A 16,225-nucleotide genomic window follows, 5' to 3' on the forward strand; every position below is an offset into this window, starting at 1 on the left:
CGCTCCGACCATCGACTCGACTAATGCCTTGCGAGCTCAGCTACGCCTTGTCAGTCAAAGGCTTGACGAGGTACAACAGGAAGTCCGCAAGTCAAAGGGAGAGCTCGGGGTGGACGGACGCCAAGGATCTCCATTCACCCCCGAGATACAAGAGCAGGCGATCCCGTCGCACTTCCGCCTTCCCTCCCTGGATGCGTATGACGGCGCCACCGACCCGACAGACCACGTGGCCGCCTTTCGCGCCCAGATGACACTATTCGGGACTTCTGACGCCCTGATGTGTAGGGCATCATTCCCCACGACTCTGCGGGGGTCGGCCCGCACATGGTACAGCGGCCTGAAGCCAGGGACCGTCGCCTCCTTCGATTAGCTCGCCAAAGATTTTCAGCTTAACTTTCTGGCGTACGCCCGACCTAAGCCGTCCATGGCGTTGCTCCTCGGGCTCAATCAGAAGGAGGACGAGCCCCTCTCCCATTTTGTGAACCGATTTACGACCCAAATCCATGGATTGTCGGATGCTCACCCCTCTTTCTTGATGCAGGCATTCATGACAGGCCTCCGACCCTCCAGATTCTTCTGGTCGCTCGTGGAGCGACCCCCCGTCGCGGTCCCCGAGATGCTCCAGCATGCTAGTCAGTTTATCGCCGCGGAGACTTGGATGGCTGGAAGGCGGGAGGAACACAAAAAGGTTAAGTCAGAGCCGCCCCGACAGCAACAACCCGCCGCCTCTCGGCGAAAGTTGGACAGACCTGACCCAAGGCCTCCTCTTCCCGCCTTGAATTCGTCCCGGACTGAAATATTCCTATACGAGAAGGGGAAAGGGCTGCTCAAGGACCCTCGCCTGATGAGGAACCCGAGGGAGCTCGCGGACCGATCAAGATATTGCCGATTTCATCGGCAGCACGGGCACGACACTGAGCAATGCTACGAATTGAAGAGGCAAATCGAGGAGCTTATCCTTAGAGGACACCTCGGCCAGTACCTCCGGCCGAACAAAGAACAGTCTCCTCGCCCAGAGGGCCCCGTCGAGCGGCACATCGATGTGATAGCCAGGGGTCTCGCATCAGGAGGAGGTTTTATGTCAGGCAGGAAGGCGTATGCTCGAGCAGCCCCCGACGAAGCCTTGGGGCACGAGTCGGAGCCCGAGATTACCTTCCCAACCGGAGCTGCCGAGCAACCCGACCACGACGACGCCCTGGTGATATCCGCTAGGGTAGCCAACGCACATATGAGGAGGATCATGGTCGACACGGGGAGCTCGGCCGACATACTCTACTTCGACGTCTTTCAGAAGCTAGGCTTGGCCAGGAGAAACCTAAGCCCGATGTGCTCGGCGCTCATCGGTTTCACAGGAGACTCAATATCGCCCCTGGGGGCCATTACTTTGCCTTTGACTCTGGGGACCCCGCCAAGGTCGAAGACGGTGATGACCACTTTCCTGGTGGTCGACCTCCCTACCGCTTACAATGCCATACTCGGTCGGTCGACCCTCAACAAAGTCAGAGCGGTCGTCTCGACCTACTACCAGACTATTAAATTCCCGACTCACGATCAAGTCGGGGAAGCCACGGGAAGCCCCCGAGAATCCCGACGGTGCTACCTTACCGCCGTATCATTGGGCAAGAAAACCAGGACCAAATCACCCCTGGCAGATCCGCGGGAAACGAAAAAATTGATTCCTCATCCCCAGCCAACGGGGTCCACCGTCGACATTCCCTTGATAGAAGCCCGACTAGACCAGACCGTGAAGATCGGATCAGAACTACCTGAGCGAGAACGGGAGAAACTCGTCAGTCTCCTACGGGAAAATGCCGACGTCTTCGCCTGGTCCCCATCGAACATGACGGGCGTCGACCCAGAGATCGCGGAGCACCACCTCAACATCCCACCTGACGCCCGCCCGGTAAAACAAAAGGCCCGGCGCCAGGCTCCTGACCGACATCGCGCAATACAAGAGGAGGTGGACCGGCTCCTAGCCACAGGCTTCATAGAAGAGACCAAATATCCTCAGTGGCTGTCCAATGTAGTCCTCGTGAAGAAACACAATGGAAACTGGAGGATGTGTGTTGACTACACCAGTCTCAACGATGCATGCCCTAAAGAGTGCTACCCCCTCCCGAAGATCGACCAGCTGGTCGACGCAATGGTCGGTCACGCGCGACTCTCTTTTATGAACGCCTACTCAGGGTACAACCAGATCAGGATGGTGCCCGGAGACAAAGAGCACACGGCCTTCCTTACCAATCAAGGCGTGTACGTCTACAAAGTCATGCCGTTCGGGCTGAAAAATCCTGGGGCCACATACCAGAGAACGGTAAACAAGATGTTCGAGAAAAGCCAGGAGGCCATAACACACCTTGCCGACCTGGCCGAGGCCTTCGCCACGCTACACAAGTACAGCATGCGGCTCAACCCCACAAAGTGCGCTTTCGGTGTCACCTCCGGGAAGTTCCTCGGGTTCATCATGCACGAGAGAGGAATCGACGCTAACTCGGAGAAGGTTCAAGCTATAGTCAATATGCAGTCTCCCCGGACGGTTAAAGACCTGCAGCAACTTAACGGAAGACTTGTCGCTCTGTCTCGCTTCCTCGCCCGATCGGGCGATCGCTGCCTCCCATTCTTCAAGGCGCTCAAGAGCCCGAAGAGCTTCCAGTGGACATCAGAATGCGAGGAATATTTCAAACAAATAAAACAACACATGGCCAGCCTCCCCCGGCTCGCCTCCGTCTCTCCGTGCGAGAAGCTGGGCCTCTACCTGGCGGCCTCCCGACATGCAGTCAGCTCCGTCCTGGTCAAGGAAAGCTCCGGCCAACAACTCCCGATCTACTACGTCAACCACGTGCTAAGTGGACCTGAGGAGCGTTACCCGCCGATAGAGAAACTCGCGCTCGCCCTGGTGCTCTCAGCTCGAAAGTTGCGCCCCTACTTCCAGGCACACCCGGTGGAGGTCATCACCGACCAACCCCTTCGGCAGGTCTTAACAAAATTTGATGTTGCAGGACGGCTCCTCAAATGGGCGGTGGAGCTCGACGAACATGATATAAGCTACTCGTCCAGGACCGCCATCAAGGCTCAGGTGGTAGCCGACTTCATTGCGGAGCTGACACAGCTAGAGAACGTAGATCTCGAGCAAGCTCCCGAAGCTTGGACACTGCACGTTGACGGCTCGGCCAACCCAAAGGGCGCCGGCGTAGGGCTTGTCCTCCTCGCCCCCGATGGACGCTCCTGGCAGGCGGAGTACGAGGCGCTCCTGGCAGGGCTGGAGCTGTCTCTCGAGATGCAGGTGGCCGCGATACGCGTCCTCACCGACTCGCAACTTGTGGTCGAGCAGCTCAACGGCGGATACGAAGCTCGGGACATTACCATGGCGAAATACCTGGCACGGGTAAGGGACCTAACCGCCAAGTTTCGCTATTTCACACTATCCAACGTTCCGAGGGAGGAGAACGAGCAGGCCGATGCACTAGCTAAGCTGGCGTCAAAACCGATCTCCGGAACATGGCCAGAGATCGAGGAGCTCCCTACCCGCGCCATCGAAATAGCAACTACAGCCTCAGGCGACGCGCCGACCACGTGGGTACAAGAGTTGCTGCGCTTCAAGCGAGATGGAACCCTCCCCCTCGACGAAGTCGCGGCTCGGCGCTTGCGTCGCACGCACGCGTGGTACACCGTGGAGTGTGGTCGCCTCTACAAACGGTCCTTCACCTACCCCCTCCTGCGATGCTTAGAGCCCGACGAAGCCTAGATGGTCCTAATCGAAACCCACGAGGGGGTATGCGGAGAGCATATCGGCGGGCGAACCTGGGCGCACAAGATACTCCGTCAAGGCTACTACTGGCCGACCATGTCCCAGGACGCCAAAGCCTACGTTCGGCGGTGCAGTTCGTGTCAGCAGCACGCCCGCGCACCCCGACAGCCCGCGGTCCCGCTCAATCCCATCGACTGTGCATGATTCGCGTAGTGGGGTTTGGACCTGCTCGGACCCTTCCCACTAGCCTCCGGACAGCGGAAGTACATAATTGTGGGGGTCGAGGCCGAACCGCTAGCAACAATCACGGAACATCAAATAGAGAAATTCGTGTGGAAGAACCTTGTAACTCGGTTCGGGTTGCCCAAGGCCATTATCACGGACAATGGACCTCAGTTTGCCGGGAGAAGATTCCGGGAGTTCTGTGTCGATCATGGCATCCAGCTGAGGTTCAGTTCGGTGGCCCATCCTCAGACCAACGGGCTAGCGGAGGTAACCAACCGGTCCATCCTGGATGGACTCAAAAGAAGAGTAACCGCAGCCCGATCGACCTGGACAGACGAACTCCCCAGCGTGCTGTGGTCGCTGCGCACCACCCCCAAAACCGCAACCGGAGAATCCCCATACAGCCTCGCGTTCGGAACTGAGGCTGTCCTGCCGCCTGAGGTAGCCATCACCACCCTCCGAACACAAAGCTATGACGAGAAGGCTTCGGACGAAGGACTTCGAGTAGCCCTCGATTTGCTGGAAGAACGGCGCGCCAACGCACATGTGAGAGCCCTTTCGTACAAAAGGGCGGTCACAAAGATTTACAACCGAAGGGTGCGACCCCAACCCATCAAACTAGGCGACCTGGTCCTGCGAAGGACTGAGGTCAGCAACCCGACCAGGGCAAGAGGCAAGTTAGCTCCAAACTGGGAAGACCCATACTGGGTGGCCGAAGTCATTAGAATCGGAACATTCCGACTCACCACAATGGCTAGTCATCCCCTGCCAAGGACTTGGAACGCCCAAAATCTCAAAAAATACTTTCCGTAATGAAAAGACCTGGCTAAAGACAGAGCCAGACCAAGACGCAGACAATCTACCTGAGAAGGGAAAGAACATGTTTATTCAAAAAAAGCGGGTTACAAAAAGTACAAAGATCATCACCCCTCAGGGGCATCCGGGCTGTCGTCGAAAGGAACATCGGATGGCATACCGACGTCCAAGTCCTCGGGGAAGGAACCAAAGGGATCCTCCACAACCTCCGAGCCGGGGTTGCGCACCTTGAAACGAGCAAGGGCAACCCGATACCCGTACTCGTAGGAAACCGGCCCGGTCCGAACAAGGCCGAGCTGGAATCCCGGGGAGTCCTTGTAGTCCTCGATCAACTTCTTGTCCCTCCCCGGTCTCCGGTGGATCTCGGCATCAAGAGCCTCTGAAGCCCCCCGCGCCTCGGCTCGCGACTCCTCAAGGCGTCGGGGCAGCTCGAGGGAGTCCGCCCTCGCAGAACGAGCCTCGGCCACCGACGCTCTCAGACTTGTCTGGAGCTCCATATTACGCCCCTCGGACGTCTCCAGCCGCATCTGGAACTCCGCCTCCAAGTCCGAGGCGCACCGCTCGGCAGCCGCGACAGCCTCAGGGCCCGCTCCAGCCCGAGCTTCGTCCGCCTGCTTCCGGAGCTCGGCATTGCGACTACTCAGGGCAGCAATGACCCGTCCCGCATCACGGACGCGATCCATTAGCGCGGCGGCATAATGGTTGCCCTGGGGAAGGAGAGAGGTCAAAACCAGGCGTCCTAAAACACACAAGCAGAAGGGCGAGACAACAATTACCCACAACAGCGACTTAGCGGACTTACTAAGCAGAGCCTCGGAGGATAAAGTATACAAATCCCGAGCTATGTCGGGATGCAGCCCTCCGCGGACGAACCTGGCCGCGCAATCACCATCGGCCCACACCCGATTACCCCGGGTGAGACCGTCCCACCGGCCCACTAACGGGTCAGTGGTCGCGCTGCGCGGAAGAGCGCCCACCTCCCGCGCCAAGTAAGACTCGTCCTCTCTCCCGAGCGGAAGACGAAGAAGCTCGCGAATGGAGGGCTGGCGAGGCGCCTCCATCGCTGCACGCCCACTCGGACCAGCCTCGCCCTCCGCCTGACTCCCCGCGGCATGGTCCGCCGACGCCACCACGCCCTCAGCCACCGGTGCTGCGGCAGCCCGCGCCGCCGGTGCCATGACACCTTCCGCTGAGGCCGTGACCACCTCAGGACCGTCGCTCGGAAGCACCCGTGCCTTCTTCCGAGGCTAACCGGCCTCGACGACCACGGGGGCCTCCCTTGTTCCCGCCCTGGCGACAGAAGGCGAACGGTCCGACACAGCCGCAGGAGTTTCTACCCCTCGAAGGGCCTCGAGACGCACCATCTCTGCGAGGAAAAGCCAAAACAACAATCAGTTAAGCGGGCAACCCATGAGCGAAAAGAGAACCCCTAAAATCGCCCCGAGGAGCATACCTAGAGGCACCGGGCTGAGACCCGCCTCCGCCAACCACCGCTCGGACATATTCCGGATGGCTCGGGAGGCCGGGAGGATCTCTCTAAGCCTCTGGAGCCCTCGGCGCCCCTCGTCGTCCAAAACTAGGACGGTGTTGTCTATCACACGCGCCCCCCAGCGAACCCCAAAACCTCAATCTCCCGGGCGGCTGACGAAAAAGAAACGCTCCTTCCACCCCTTGTTGCTGGAAGGGGCCCCGCTCACCCGAAAGCCCGCTCGGGCGGACAGATAGTAGCCCCCCGACCCCTTAGTAAGACGGAAGCAAGAAAGGAAGAGGTCACGGGTCGGGGTTATGCGGGCATAGTGACACTCCCCCAGAAACGCCGCCAGATAGCGCCACGAGTTCGGCGCCATCTGAGACGGGGAGATACGCCACCAGTAAACACACGAAGTTATGACGGGGTGGAAGGGAAGGCGTAGCCCGACCTCGAAAGCATCTAGGGTAAGGGCGAAGCCCCTAGGGATTGGGTCATATGCCCGTTGACCGGGCTCAGGAGCACGAAGGACGAACTCCTCCGGGATACCATAACGATCCCGGAGGAGGCTCAGCAACGACTCGCCCACGGTAGAGTCATGGTCGTGCGAGCACATCAGGGCCTCAAGGGCCCGGGCCGCCTTCTCATCGGACGACGAGGCGGGATTCGACGAAGTCGCCGTCTCCACGATCTTCAAAGAGGACGAAAGGGAGGAGGAAGACACCATTCTCACTGACCTTTAGTAGGGAAAGAAGGAACGACTGATGCGAGACAAGTGTAGGTGTACAAAGTAGCGCGATGAAAACAGATGAAGGAAACCCCAGCGGCTAACCTCAGGCTACCTATAAGCGGGCCGCGTCCCGCCGAAACGCAACCCCTTGTCTCCCAAAATACGCTTCGAAAAACAGAGAGCATCACCTCGCCATAAATGCAGTATGACATGGCTGCCAGCAGCAGCGCGGTGCGAAGGCGCCCAATCATATCAGCCTCGAAAACCGGCAGCCCCAAAAGGGAGAACCCTTTACTTTCCCCAGAAGAAGGGTGACCCGGCCTCCCGCGCCCGCGCACGTTCAAACAGTCGATCCCCAGCCGCAATCAATCGCCGGCCAAAAACCAAGCACCTCCTCGGCCCTCAACTCTACGCCATCCCGAGACACCTACGCGGTCACCCCGCCTGTGTTGTGCTCCTCGGCCCTCGGCTCAAAGCCATCCCGAGACACATGCGCGGTCACCCCGCCTGTGTTGTGCTCCTCGGCCCTCGGCTCTACGCCATTCCGAGACACCTGCGCAGTCACCCCGCTTGGGTGGTGCTCATCGGCCCTTGACTCTACGCCATCATGAGACACCTGCGCAGTCACCCCGCCTACGCTGCGTTCCTCAGCCCTCGTCGGCTCTGTCGCCCCCGAATCCAACCCTGCTCGGCCTCCCGACTGAGTTGCGCGCCTCGACCTGGCGTTGCCCAAGGAAGCCATGCATCGGACTCCCTACATGCAAAAACCGACGCATAGCTCCTTTCGGGTGGGGCATATGATAGGGGTAAAAAACTGATTTGACAAAACGCCCCGGACTCGACGTAATACACCCCCCCCCCCCCCCCCCCCCCCCCCCCCCCCCCCCCTCGACGAGCGCCTTGTGCAGCACACGGCCCCAGAACGAGCATTAACAACGACACGACACGCGCCCATATCGAACGACCCTCATGCTCGGCCAAGACAGGGGGAGGCGTTGACTGACACCCCCTGCAGCAGCTCAGCCCCCCACGCAGCCCCAATGGCAATGTCAGACGCCACCAAAGGTGCAGTCCTGCCCTACAGACAGCTACGTCAGGTAACATAAAATCTCCTCTATAAATACCCCTGAGTCCTAAGCAAAAAGGGGGACACAGAAAAGACACTAGAGAACGCTCCCGCCTCTCTTCCCTAAAACCCCTCTCCACGTCATCTTCTAACTTGATCGTCAGAGGGGTCGGGCCGAGCTTCCGACCCGACCTGCGTGCAGGAACGAAGACGGCGTCACCTCTTCCCGGAGCTGCGACGGAGTTTCCTCCCGACCGGAACCGCCGACCTGCCGACCCGAGCGACCGATCCCGAACCACGGAGCTCGGCCGCCAAGAGACCCCAAGGGACGTCGCCCGAGATCCCCGACATCTGGACCCCAGAACCGAGCCGCGTCGGCCCCGAGGCCACGGCTTAAAAAGTTACTTACCGTAACAACTTTGAAAAGGATAAAACCATACAATCAAAAGATATTTAAATGATTTTTAAATCTGACGTGTCTTCGCTTCATATTAATATTAATATTAATGCAAATGTATTCTACTGAGATATTCAAGTTGATTAATGTAATATTACATCTCTAGTGTCATCATTTAATATAATACTTTTTTTTTATTTTTTTTAATTAAATTTATTAATATGAAAATTTAAATAAAATTATAAATATATTTTTTATTAAATTTATTAATATCAAATATTTACTTGAACTCATCATATGTGATGATGATTTAAGTGATGAGAAAAGAAAACGATGTTCAAAGCCAAAATCCTACTACTATCTCATAAAAAATACTCAATATTAGTGAATTAAAAAAAAACTCTATTAATTACTTAGGCATTATCATCATTTCAAAATTATTTATAAATATCAACATTTGATCATAATTAAAAAGATAGATAATCCGACTCTATTATTAACTTAATATTCTCTTTTTGCCGAACCCACCACACCACCATTTTGATTTAAGTGGTCGGTCTCCGTCCTCTGTTCCTCGCGAAAGCATCTCAACCACAACAATTATTCCCAAACTAAAAATAAAAGGTGTTTTCTTTCCCATCGGTGCCTTTCCTCCTCCACCTTTCGTCTCTGTCCTTACAAGAGCAAGAATGAGAGACGGCATCTAAATAACTTTAGATCTCTCCCTTTATAGGAGAAAGACTTTAAAGTGACTTGTTTTGAATCATTGCCTTTTCCTCCTCTTTTTCTTATCCAAATTATTTTTTATTTTATATATAAAAAAGGAAAATGATAAGCTATCCTTTTTTTTTTTCCTTCTCTCTTTTTCCCACCACATTTTATATTCTCAAAAGAGAAAAAAGGCCGAAGAAGATTCCGAGGAATATTCGTCCCGTCTCTTTATAAGGGAGATGAGCGAGTCGTCGTCGCAGCGCAGCAGTGGCGGCAGCGGAGCATCAGGCGGCAGCGATGGTGGCGAAACCCAGCTGCTACGCTCTGGCTTCCGAAGGCGGCGAGCCGGTGGTGGCGACGAGGGACGGAGGAGAGGCGCTGCTCTTCGTGCCGCCCCTCAATTTCGCCATGGTGGACGCCGGCCTCTACCGCTCTGGGTTCCCGGAAACCGCCAACTTCGGCTTCTTGAGGACGCTGAGGCTTCGCTCCGTCTTGTGCGTGATCCTTCTGCTCCCTTTCGGTTTTCTCGGGTTGGATCTTGGGTCCCTCGATCTGCTTCGTCCAGGGTTTTGATGGGATTATTGGTAGGTGCCTTTGCCCGGAGCCGTACCCGGAGGCGAACTTGGAATTTCTTAGGGAGAATGGCATCGGACTTTTCCAGTTCGGGATTGAGAATCGCAAGGTACTCCTTTTGATCGTTGTTCTTATGGTTATGCTTGCAGTAGTAATTATGATTCCCTTCTCGGTTCGAAGAACTTTTTGATTTGGGTGTTGGATGAATGGTTCATCATGCTGTGCACACTGGTTTCTTGGCTTGGTTCTATAGGGTCTGCGTCTAATTGGGAGTCCTCTTGGGTTCTACATCTGATTACAAGTCCTTTCTGTGGAGGATTTTAGATTGGTTATTATTATAATAGCTAAGCCATGGTGAATTCTGTGTTGGTACTTCTAATATTTGTTTGTGTGCTGTTTTCCTCTTTTTTTTTTCGTTTCAACTCGCAGATTGTACATTATTGACGATGATTAAGCTAGTGATGTCACAAATTCTTTTTTATTTTAGTTGTTTTTGATATACCGATGAATAATTGAAGGTCTTGTGATTTGTGTTACTTTCCAACTACTTTTAGGGGCAAGATAGTGGTTACACTTCAACCAAAACTTGGGAAAAAATAGTGCAACAAGTCTTGAATTTGTAGGTTGGACTCTTGAGATAGGGAGGATGTAAAACAGGTTTTGGATTTCGGAGCCCCCGCGTCGATACCTGCTTAGAATGTTCTACTAAGACATGGAAAAAAACATAATTTATTTTCAGATTTCTTGGTTGTTAGAACTCCATGTTGGTGTTTCATGCAGCAGCCATGAGGCTGCAGCTTGAGGAATGGATCTGCCATAGTTCATATTTTTTGTAATATGCACAAGCGAGAAAAATGACTTTGGGTAGCTTCCTAGTACAAGAAAGTTCATGAATATCACTTGTAAGAAAAACTAATTTCGGACCTGTTACTCGGACAGATGGATTCTATGTTAGCTCCATCAGTTGGTAAACCTCCACCGGTGCACGTATTGGTGGGTGCCCTTGGATGTGTGTGAGCTTGCTACTTGGTGAAAACAAGAGGAAGGTAGGTCAAGGATGACAAGTGCAAATTAATAGTCAACTTGAGGAACGAACTGAGTTTCATAATATAGTGGCAAAGCTACGTAAATGTCACAACCCGATCTGATGGGATAATTGAACTATTAACTTTATTGAGCCTAAACCATGATCCAAAATATTTAAGCTAAAGTTAACAATAGTTCACTCATCAGACCCTTATAAGTCTATTATTTCATTGAGCCTAAACCACTAATCCAAAATGTTTAAGTCAAAGTTAACATTAACCCTTATAAGCCTATTAACTTCATTGAACCTAAACCATTAATCCAAAATGTTTTAATCGAAATTAAGATTAGTTACATTAAGATTAGTTACATTAACCCTTATAAGCCTATTAACTTCGTTGAACCTAAACCACTAGTTTAAAATATTTAAGCCAAAGTTAACAATATAATTCATAAACCCTTATAAGTCAATCTTAGTCTTTGTCCATTTTCGATGTGGTACTAATCAGAATCATTGATCGTAATCGGTGTGTTGCAATAACTATTTGAAATTTAGTCTCCATTGAGTTGCTTGTATTTTACAGCGGGTCTATTGATTGTCTGGACATTCTTTTGGATGAATTTTCCTCGTTAGCAGGTTGAGATTTCATGTTGAACTAGAGAACATAAAACGTTTAGTAGATTATTTAGGCAATTAAAGTGTTGCAAAGCTGATGCTAGAGGGTTTTTTATAATTCTGCCTGATCTAACAGGATCTTGGACCAATAAGTGCACAGGATGACATATCAAACAGCATGTTGATGCAGATTTCCTTTGGAAAGGCATATAGATTCATTTAATGGCACAACACATGACTCGAGAATTGCTTATCGATCAAAACTTTTTTCCCCTGGTGGCACAACAAATTTCAATTAGGTTTTGTTGCATGACCTACAGAACTATAGAGTTCTTCATAATATAGATGATGCAAATTATTATTGGTATTTGGGGATATAGGAAGTTGCAGTGTAACAATGATACTTTGTATTAGCAATTTTCTCGTGCATTTTGTTTTTTCTTTATTCCTAATATGTATTCGCTGCTAGTGAGTTAAGTATGTTTTTATTTTGGGATAGACTTATCATATCGAAGATACACCGCAAATCGTGCAGAAATTATCATCCCAAAAATATGCTGCAAAACATGCAAAAATTCCTTGGCATTTCCTTTATACATGGAAAGGGTCCAAGAACTTTAAGCATTACAATAACAAGTTGTTGTGCAGGAACCTTTTGCCAACATCCCAGAAGATACAATTCGCGAGGCCCTCAAAGTTGTCCTTGGTATAGAACACTTGTAGAAGCTAATTCATTGCCTTTTCTTAGTGGCATTCTATTCCAACATGATATTGTTTTCATGGACTCCACTTTGAAATGCAGATGTCAGAAATCGCCCGCTGCTTATTCATTGCAAACGAGGAAAGGTGAAGTCTGCCTATCCTCCATCATCATCATCATCATCATCATACTCATACTCATCTTGATTGATGGAAAGCATCTCTCTCATCTTTGATCTGTCTACTTGTCCAGCATCGAACTGGTTGTGTTGTTGGATGCCTAAGAAAACTCCAGCGCTGGTGTCTCACTTCAATTTTTGACGAGTACCGGCGCTTTGCTGCTGCAAAAGCAAGAATTTCTGATCAAAGGTTCATCGAACGATTTGACGTGGCGAGCATGAAGCGTCAGTCAGCAGCTTCGTTCTCAAACTAAGAGGACTGGCTTTACTTCACCAGGAGAGACTTATAGTTCCTCTTTGAAGACAAGCGAGAAATAAGCATATTTCATATGTTATGGAGGACCTTTTTTGTAATACGGGCATGTGTAGGATGACAGTATATGACCTGCTCTAATTTGTCATTTGGTTATGATGCTCAGATCTTGGTTGAGGAGGCATTTGTGCCGTCTTGTTCTGACTGCAAGCGAATCAGTTTTTCGAGATCGCTTGCTTCTCCGATTACCTCCACGAGAGGGTGTACGTGTAAGTATATTTGCAACCCGTTGGCATCTCCTTGTAATTGGATGAACATATCCAAGCAAAGTGTCTTACAACCAAGTTTGTAGCTTAGTATCTGATTTTTTTTCTTTTTTACTTTTGTTAAGTTAGATTTTGATTGTTTGATGTGTGGAGATGATTTAGATGGTGGGGGAAAAATAATTGGGAGTTGCTTCTGCATTCGTTCCAAGGGTGGTGTCACAAAAATAAGGGGTCTCTGTTTTGATTACACACTCATTATAGTACGTACGATTAAAATTGGCCCTTCTAGCGTCCTGTCCCTAATATCGAGTTGAAGGGGTCACCACATATAAGGCGATAGAAGGGTGGATGGTTTCTTTTGTAATATTAGATTTTGATTGTTCGACATTTTGAAAGAGTTAAAATACGGGATCTACTTCTACACTCATTGTGTGTCGAAAAAACAAATGATTCGACGAACAATCTTGTAAAAACTATGTTGAGTGCATGTCGGACAAACCCCGCCCGTAGTTGGTTAGAGGATTTGAAAATATTATGAAAAAGTAAATAGTATTTTTTTTTTTCAAGGACGGGCTTTTTATAGTATATTAGGGCTGATTATTGAGCCTAAGCATAGTTATCACCAATAATGGATACAATGGGATTGATTGTGTGTTAGATTTGTCAAGTGGTAACAACTCGTCTTGATATTGGGATTATCAACCATTGTCCTATCGGCACAAAATCGACATCCGCCATATTGCTAATCCTATGGGACAGGGATTTGGTTGATGCATCACCCAAGTGATCGCAATATGTCGGCCAGATGGGTATGACATGTCATCAGACGACCCAATTAGCAAATCTCCATTTCACCTTTTTTTAACTCTTAACATCTGCCAATACATATTCCCAACTTATGTGATAAAACGATATAACAATCTTCTTCAAGATCTGCTTATGTTTGACATCCATAAGCCCAATCATTACACACTATATATATATATATATATATATATATATATATATATATATATATATATATATATCTCCCACCAGCAATTGGGATACGATAATAAGTTTGATGCACACCACAAACACAATTGCAGGGTCATCAACGGAGAGCTGCTGGTATCACGGGTCGTTTGCCTTGGTAAGCACAAAGACGCTACCAGCATCATCTCTGGAGATTCTTAGCTCCTCATCGAGATAAGTGGTTAGCAACCACGACTGTAATGAGTTGTTTATTGATATTTTGAGTGGAGGTCGTCCAGAGATGGTCCGAACCACAGACGATGCTGCATTCTGGATGGATTTGAAGACGCCATCGAGCAGAGATAGGTCAAGACTCTGCCCCAGGAACTCCACCTTATCGGGTATAACGATGTTATCTGTCAGCTGTGGTGTTCCAATTATGCCTTCCTCGAATTTGATCTGGTTGGAGACGACAGTAAACGAGCCACCAATGAGTGTGAGTCATCACACAAGACGGAATCGATTATGATGCAACAAGGACAATAACCCAAGATGGCTGTTTTGTTACTATCTGATACACCAAGTTATCAGGTAAGACATGATTCTTTGATGAATCAAAATCACTGGTTCCAAGTATTGCAAGGCATGGTTAATTTTCTTCCATGTCAATAACAATACCACATCTGTTCAGCATTCTGATTACCTAAACCAGAGAAATTTCAAACCTTATGTATTTTCTGACCTCATCTACAGAAAAAAAAAAAAAAAAAAAGTCTATATCTATAGTCTCAGAATTCCATTTCCACAAGCTAAGAAGTGCATTGCAATATACAAACTGTGACCCAATAAGTCAAGGCTGCTATACAAATTAGCTTAAATTATTCTTTATCCCCCTTGTTTTTTTTTATGTATCAGTTTTGTCTTTTTTTCCTCTCCTCTTCTTTTTTGTTTTTCTCTTGTTTTGTTGTTTGGAAGGAGGGAGAAAAAGTGGGTCTAGAAGAGCAACCCACCCCACATGAGGATTGTAATTTGCATCTACCTATTGAGCCTAAATCACTACCATCAAAATGTTTAGGTCCAAAATAATAATTAAAGATCCATCTAGTACTTATAAGTTCATTCAAAATCGAGATATAAACATATTTTTGGATTGGATTTTTCCATTGAATCTTTTGACATAGGGTTAAAAATCAAGAGAGAGATGGGTTTTGTTGAAGACTTTCTTCTTAGTTCCTCTTGACAGAAGCAAGATAATGCTCAGGGCAGAGTTGATCGACCAGTATGATTTCTCCCAAATTAAAATTTCATCGGTACTTATGACCTAAGTATTCTCGGTTGGGAGTGATTTCACTGATCTTGGAATCGAATTCTTGCAGAACATGAAAGAGCATTGCTATTTACGATTAGTAAGTAAGAAATGGCAAGAGTGGGTGTTGCAGACGGGATACCTGCACTCTCTTGGGGCTTCGGACTTCGAACTTGGCACTGGTGGTGACCGAAGTGGTCGCCAGAGGCCCCAAAAGCTTCACCGAGTTCTGCATCGTGAAGCTCTCCGAATCAAAACTCTGAGATATCTCGTCCACCTTCACCAGCGACGGTAGGCGTCCCGACGCCAGAAGCGGGAACAACGCCGAGAACGAAGTGTAACTGCGTCCGCGACCAAATTAATCGACGAGACTGAATCGATCGAGGAGCGATCGAGTTGAAGGGGGCGGAAGCTTACGCGAGGATCCATTTGCCGTCGAGGAGAGTGAGGGCGTCGGTGGGAGCCGGGGTGGGGTTCTTGGCCTCGATCTGGCCGATGAGCTCCACGATCTCCGCCCTCGTCTCGCTCGACGTCTTCAGTCCCCAGTCCGTCCCGTACACCAGATCCATCAGTTTCTTCTTCAGGTCGCTCACCTCGCTCGCAGCCACCAGGAGCTCTGTCACCGCCAAGCCGCCCAACGGCTCCTCGCCTCCCTCCTCACCCTGCTCGTCGTCGTCGACCACCGCGCGAGTGAGGATCGGGGCTCGGGAGAGCAGATGCCTCCCGGTGCTCCTCAGGATGGGGACCTTCATGTGGATCAGAGCAGTGGGGACGAGGTTTCGGCGGGGCACGGCCGTAGCCACTGCTGCCGGGGGAGCCTTAAGGGCCATGGGTTTCCAAGACGCCACCGCAGCCATTGAAGTAGCTCTTCAGACTCCGATCGCTTTTGCTCTCTCGCGTCAATGTTAGCTTCGTCGAGCGATTGACGCGAAGCAGACCGTCGATAGGAGGAAGGCGAGAGTTTGGCGCTTAATATCACCAAGTACAGTGGCTTTGATGTAATAATAACATCTTAGCGAGTCCAACAAGATCGTAGCGACTTGAACGTATTTAATCTGCCACTGATTTCGCGACACGTAGAAACGGTCACGCTCACTACGGAACGACTTTTACGTTCAACCGTCACCATGTGCGTCGTCGGCCGGTCTTCTGATGCGTGCACTCGCAAAGGTGACGGAGAGTGTACTATTTC

The 16,225-nt window shown here is 50.3% G+C and overlaps 2 protein-coding genes across 2 annotated transcripts; one reads left to right on the top strand and one right to left on the bottom strand.

The window, feature by feature from the left end:
- Positions 1-9,405: 9,405 nt before the first annotated feature.
- LOC135636306 (tyrosine-protein phosphatase DSP1-like) lies at positions 9,406-12,887 on the top strand. The gene is made up of 5 exons (XM_065147966.1): positions 9,406-9,655; positions 9,750-9,843; positions 12,025-12,082; positions 12,179-12,222; positions 12,329-12,887. Exons 1-5 carry the CDS (start codon positions 9,459-9,461, stop codon positions 12,506-12,508), a joined length of 573 nt encoding a protein of 190 aa, XP_065004038.1. The 5' UTR covers positions 9,406-9,458; the 3' UTR covers positions 12,509-12,887.
- A 721-nt stretch (positions 12,888-13,608) lies between these two features.
- On the bottom strand, positions 13,609-16,008 carry LOC103983210 (probable plastid-lipid-associated protein 2, chloroplastic). Its single transcript, XM_009400410.3, has 3 exons — positions 15,451-16,008; positions 15,176-15,374; positions 13,609-14,186 (listed from the first exon to the last, which is right to left on the bottom strand). The coding sequence occupies exons 1-3, from the start codon at positions 15,888-15,890 to the stop codon at positions 13,887-13,889; spliced, it is 939 nt and encodes a 312-aa protein (XP_009398685.2). The 5' UTR covers positions 15,891-16,008; the 3' UTR covers positions 13,609-13,886.
- Positions 16,009-16,225: the final 217 nt, after the last annotated feature.

Source organism: Musa acuminata, chromosome BXJ3-4 (genome assembly GCF_036884655.1).
Source record: "Musa acuminata AAA Group cultivar baxijiao chromosome BXJ3-4, Cavendish_Baxijiao_AAA, whole genome shotgun sequence".
Lineage (NCBI taxonomy): Eukaryota > Viridiplantae > Streptophyta > Magnoliopsida > Zingiberales > Musaceae > Musa > Musa acuminata.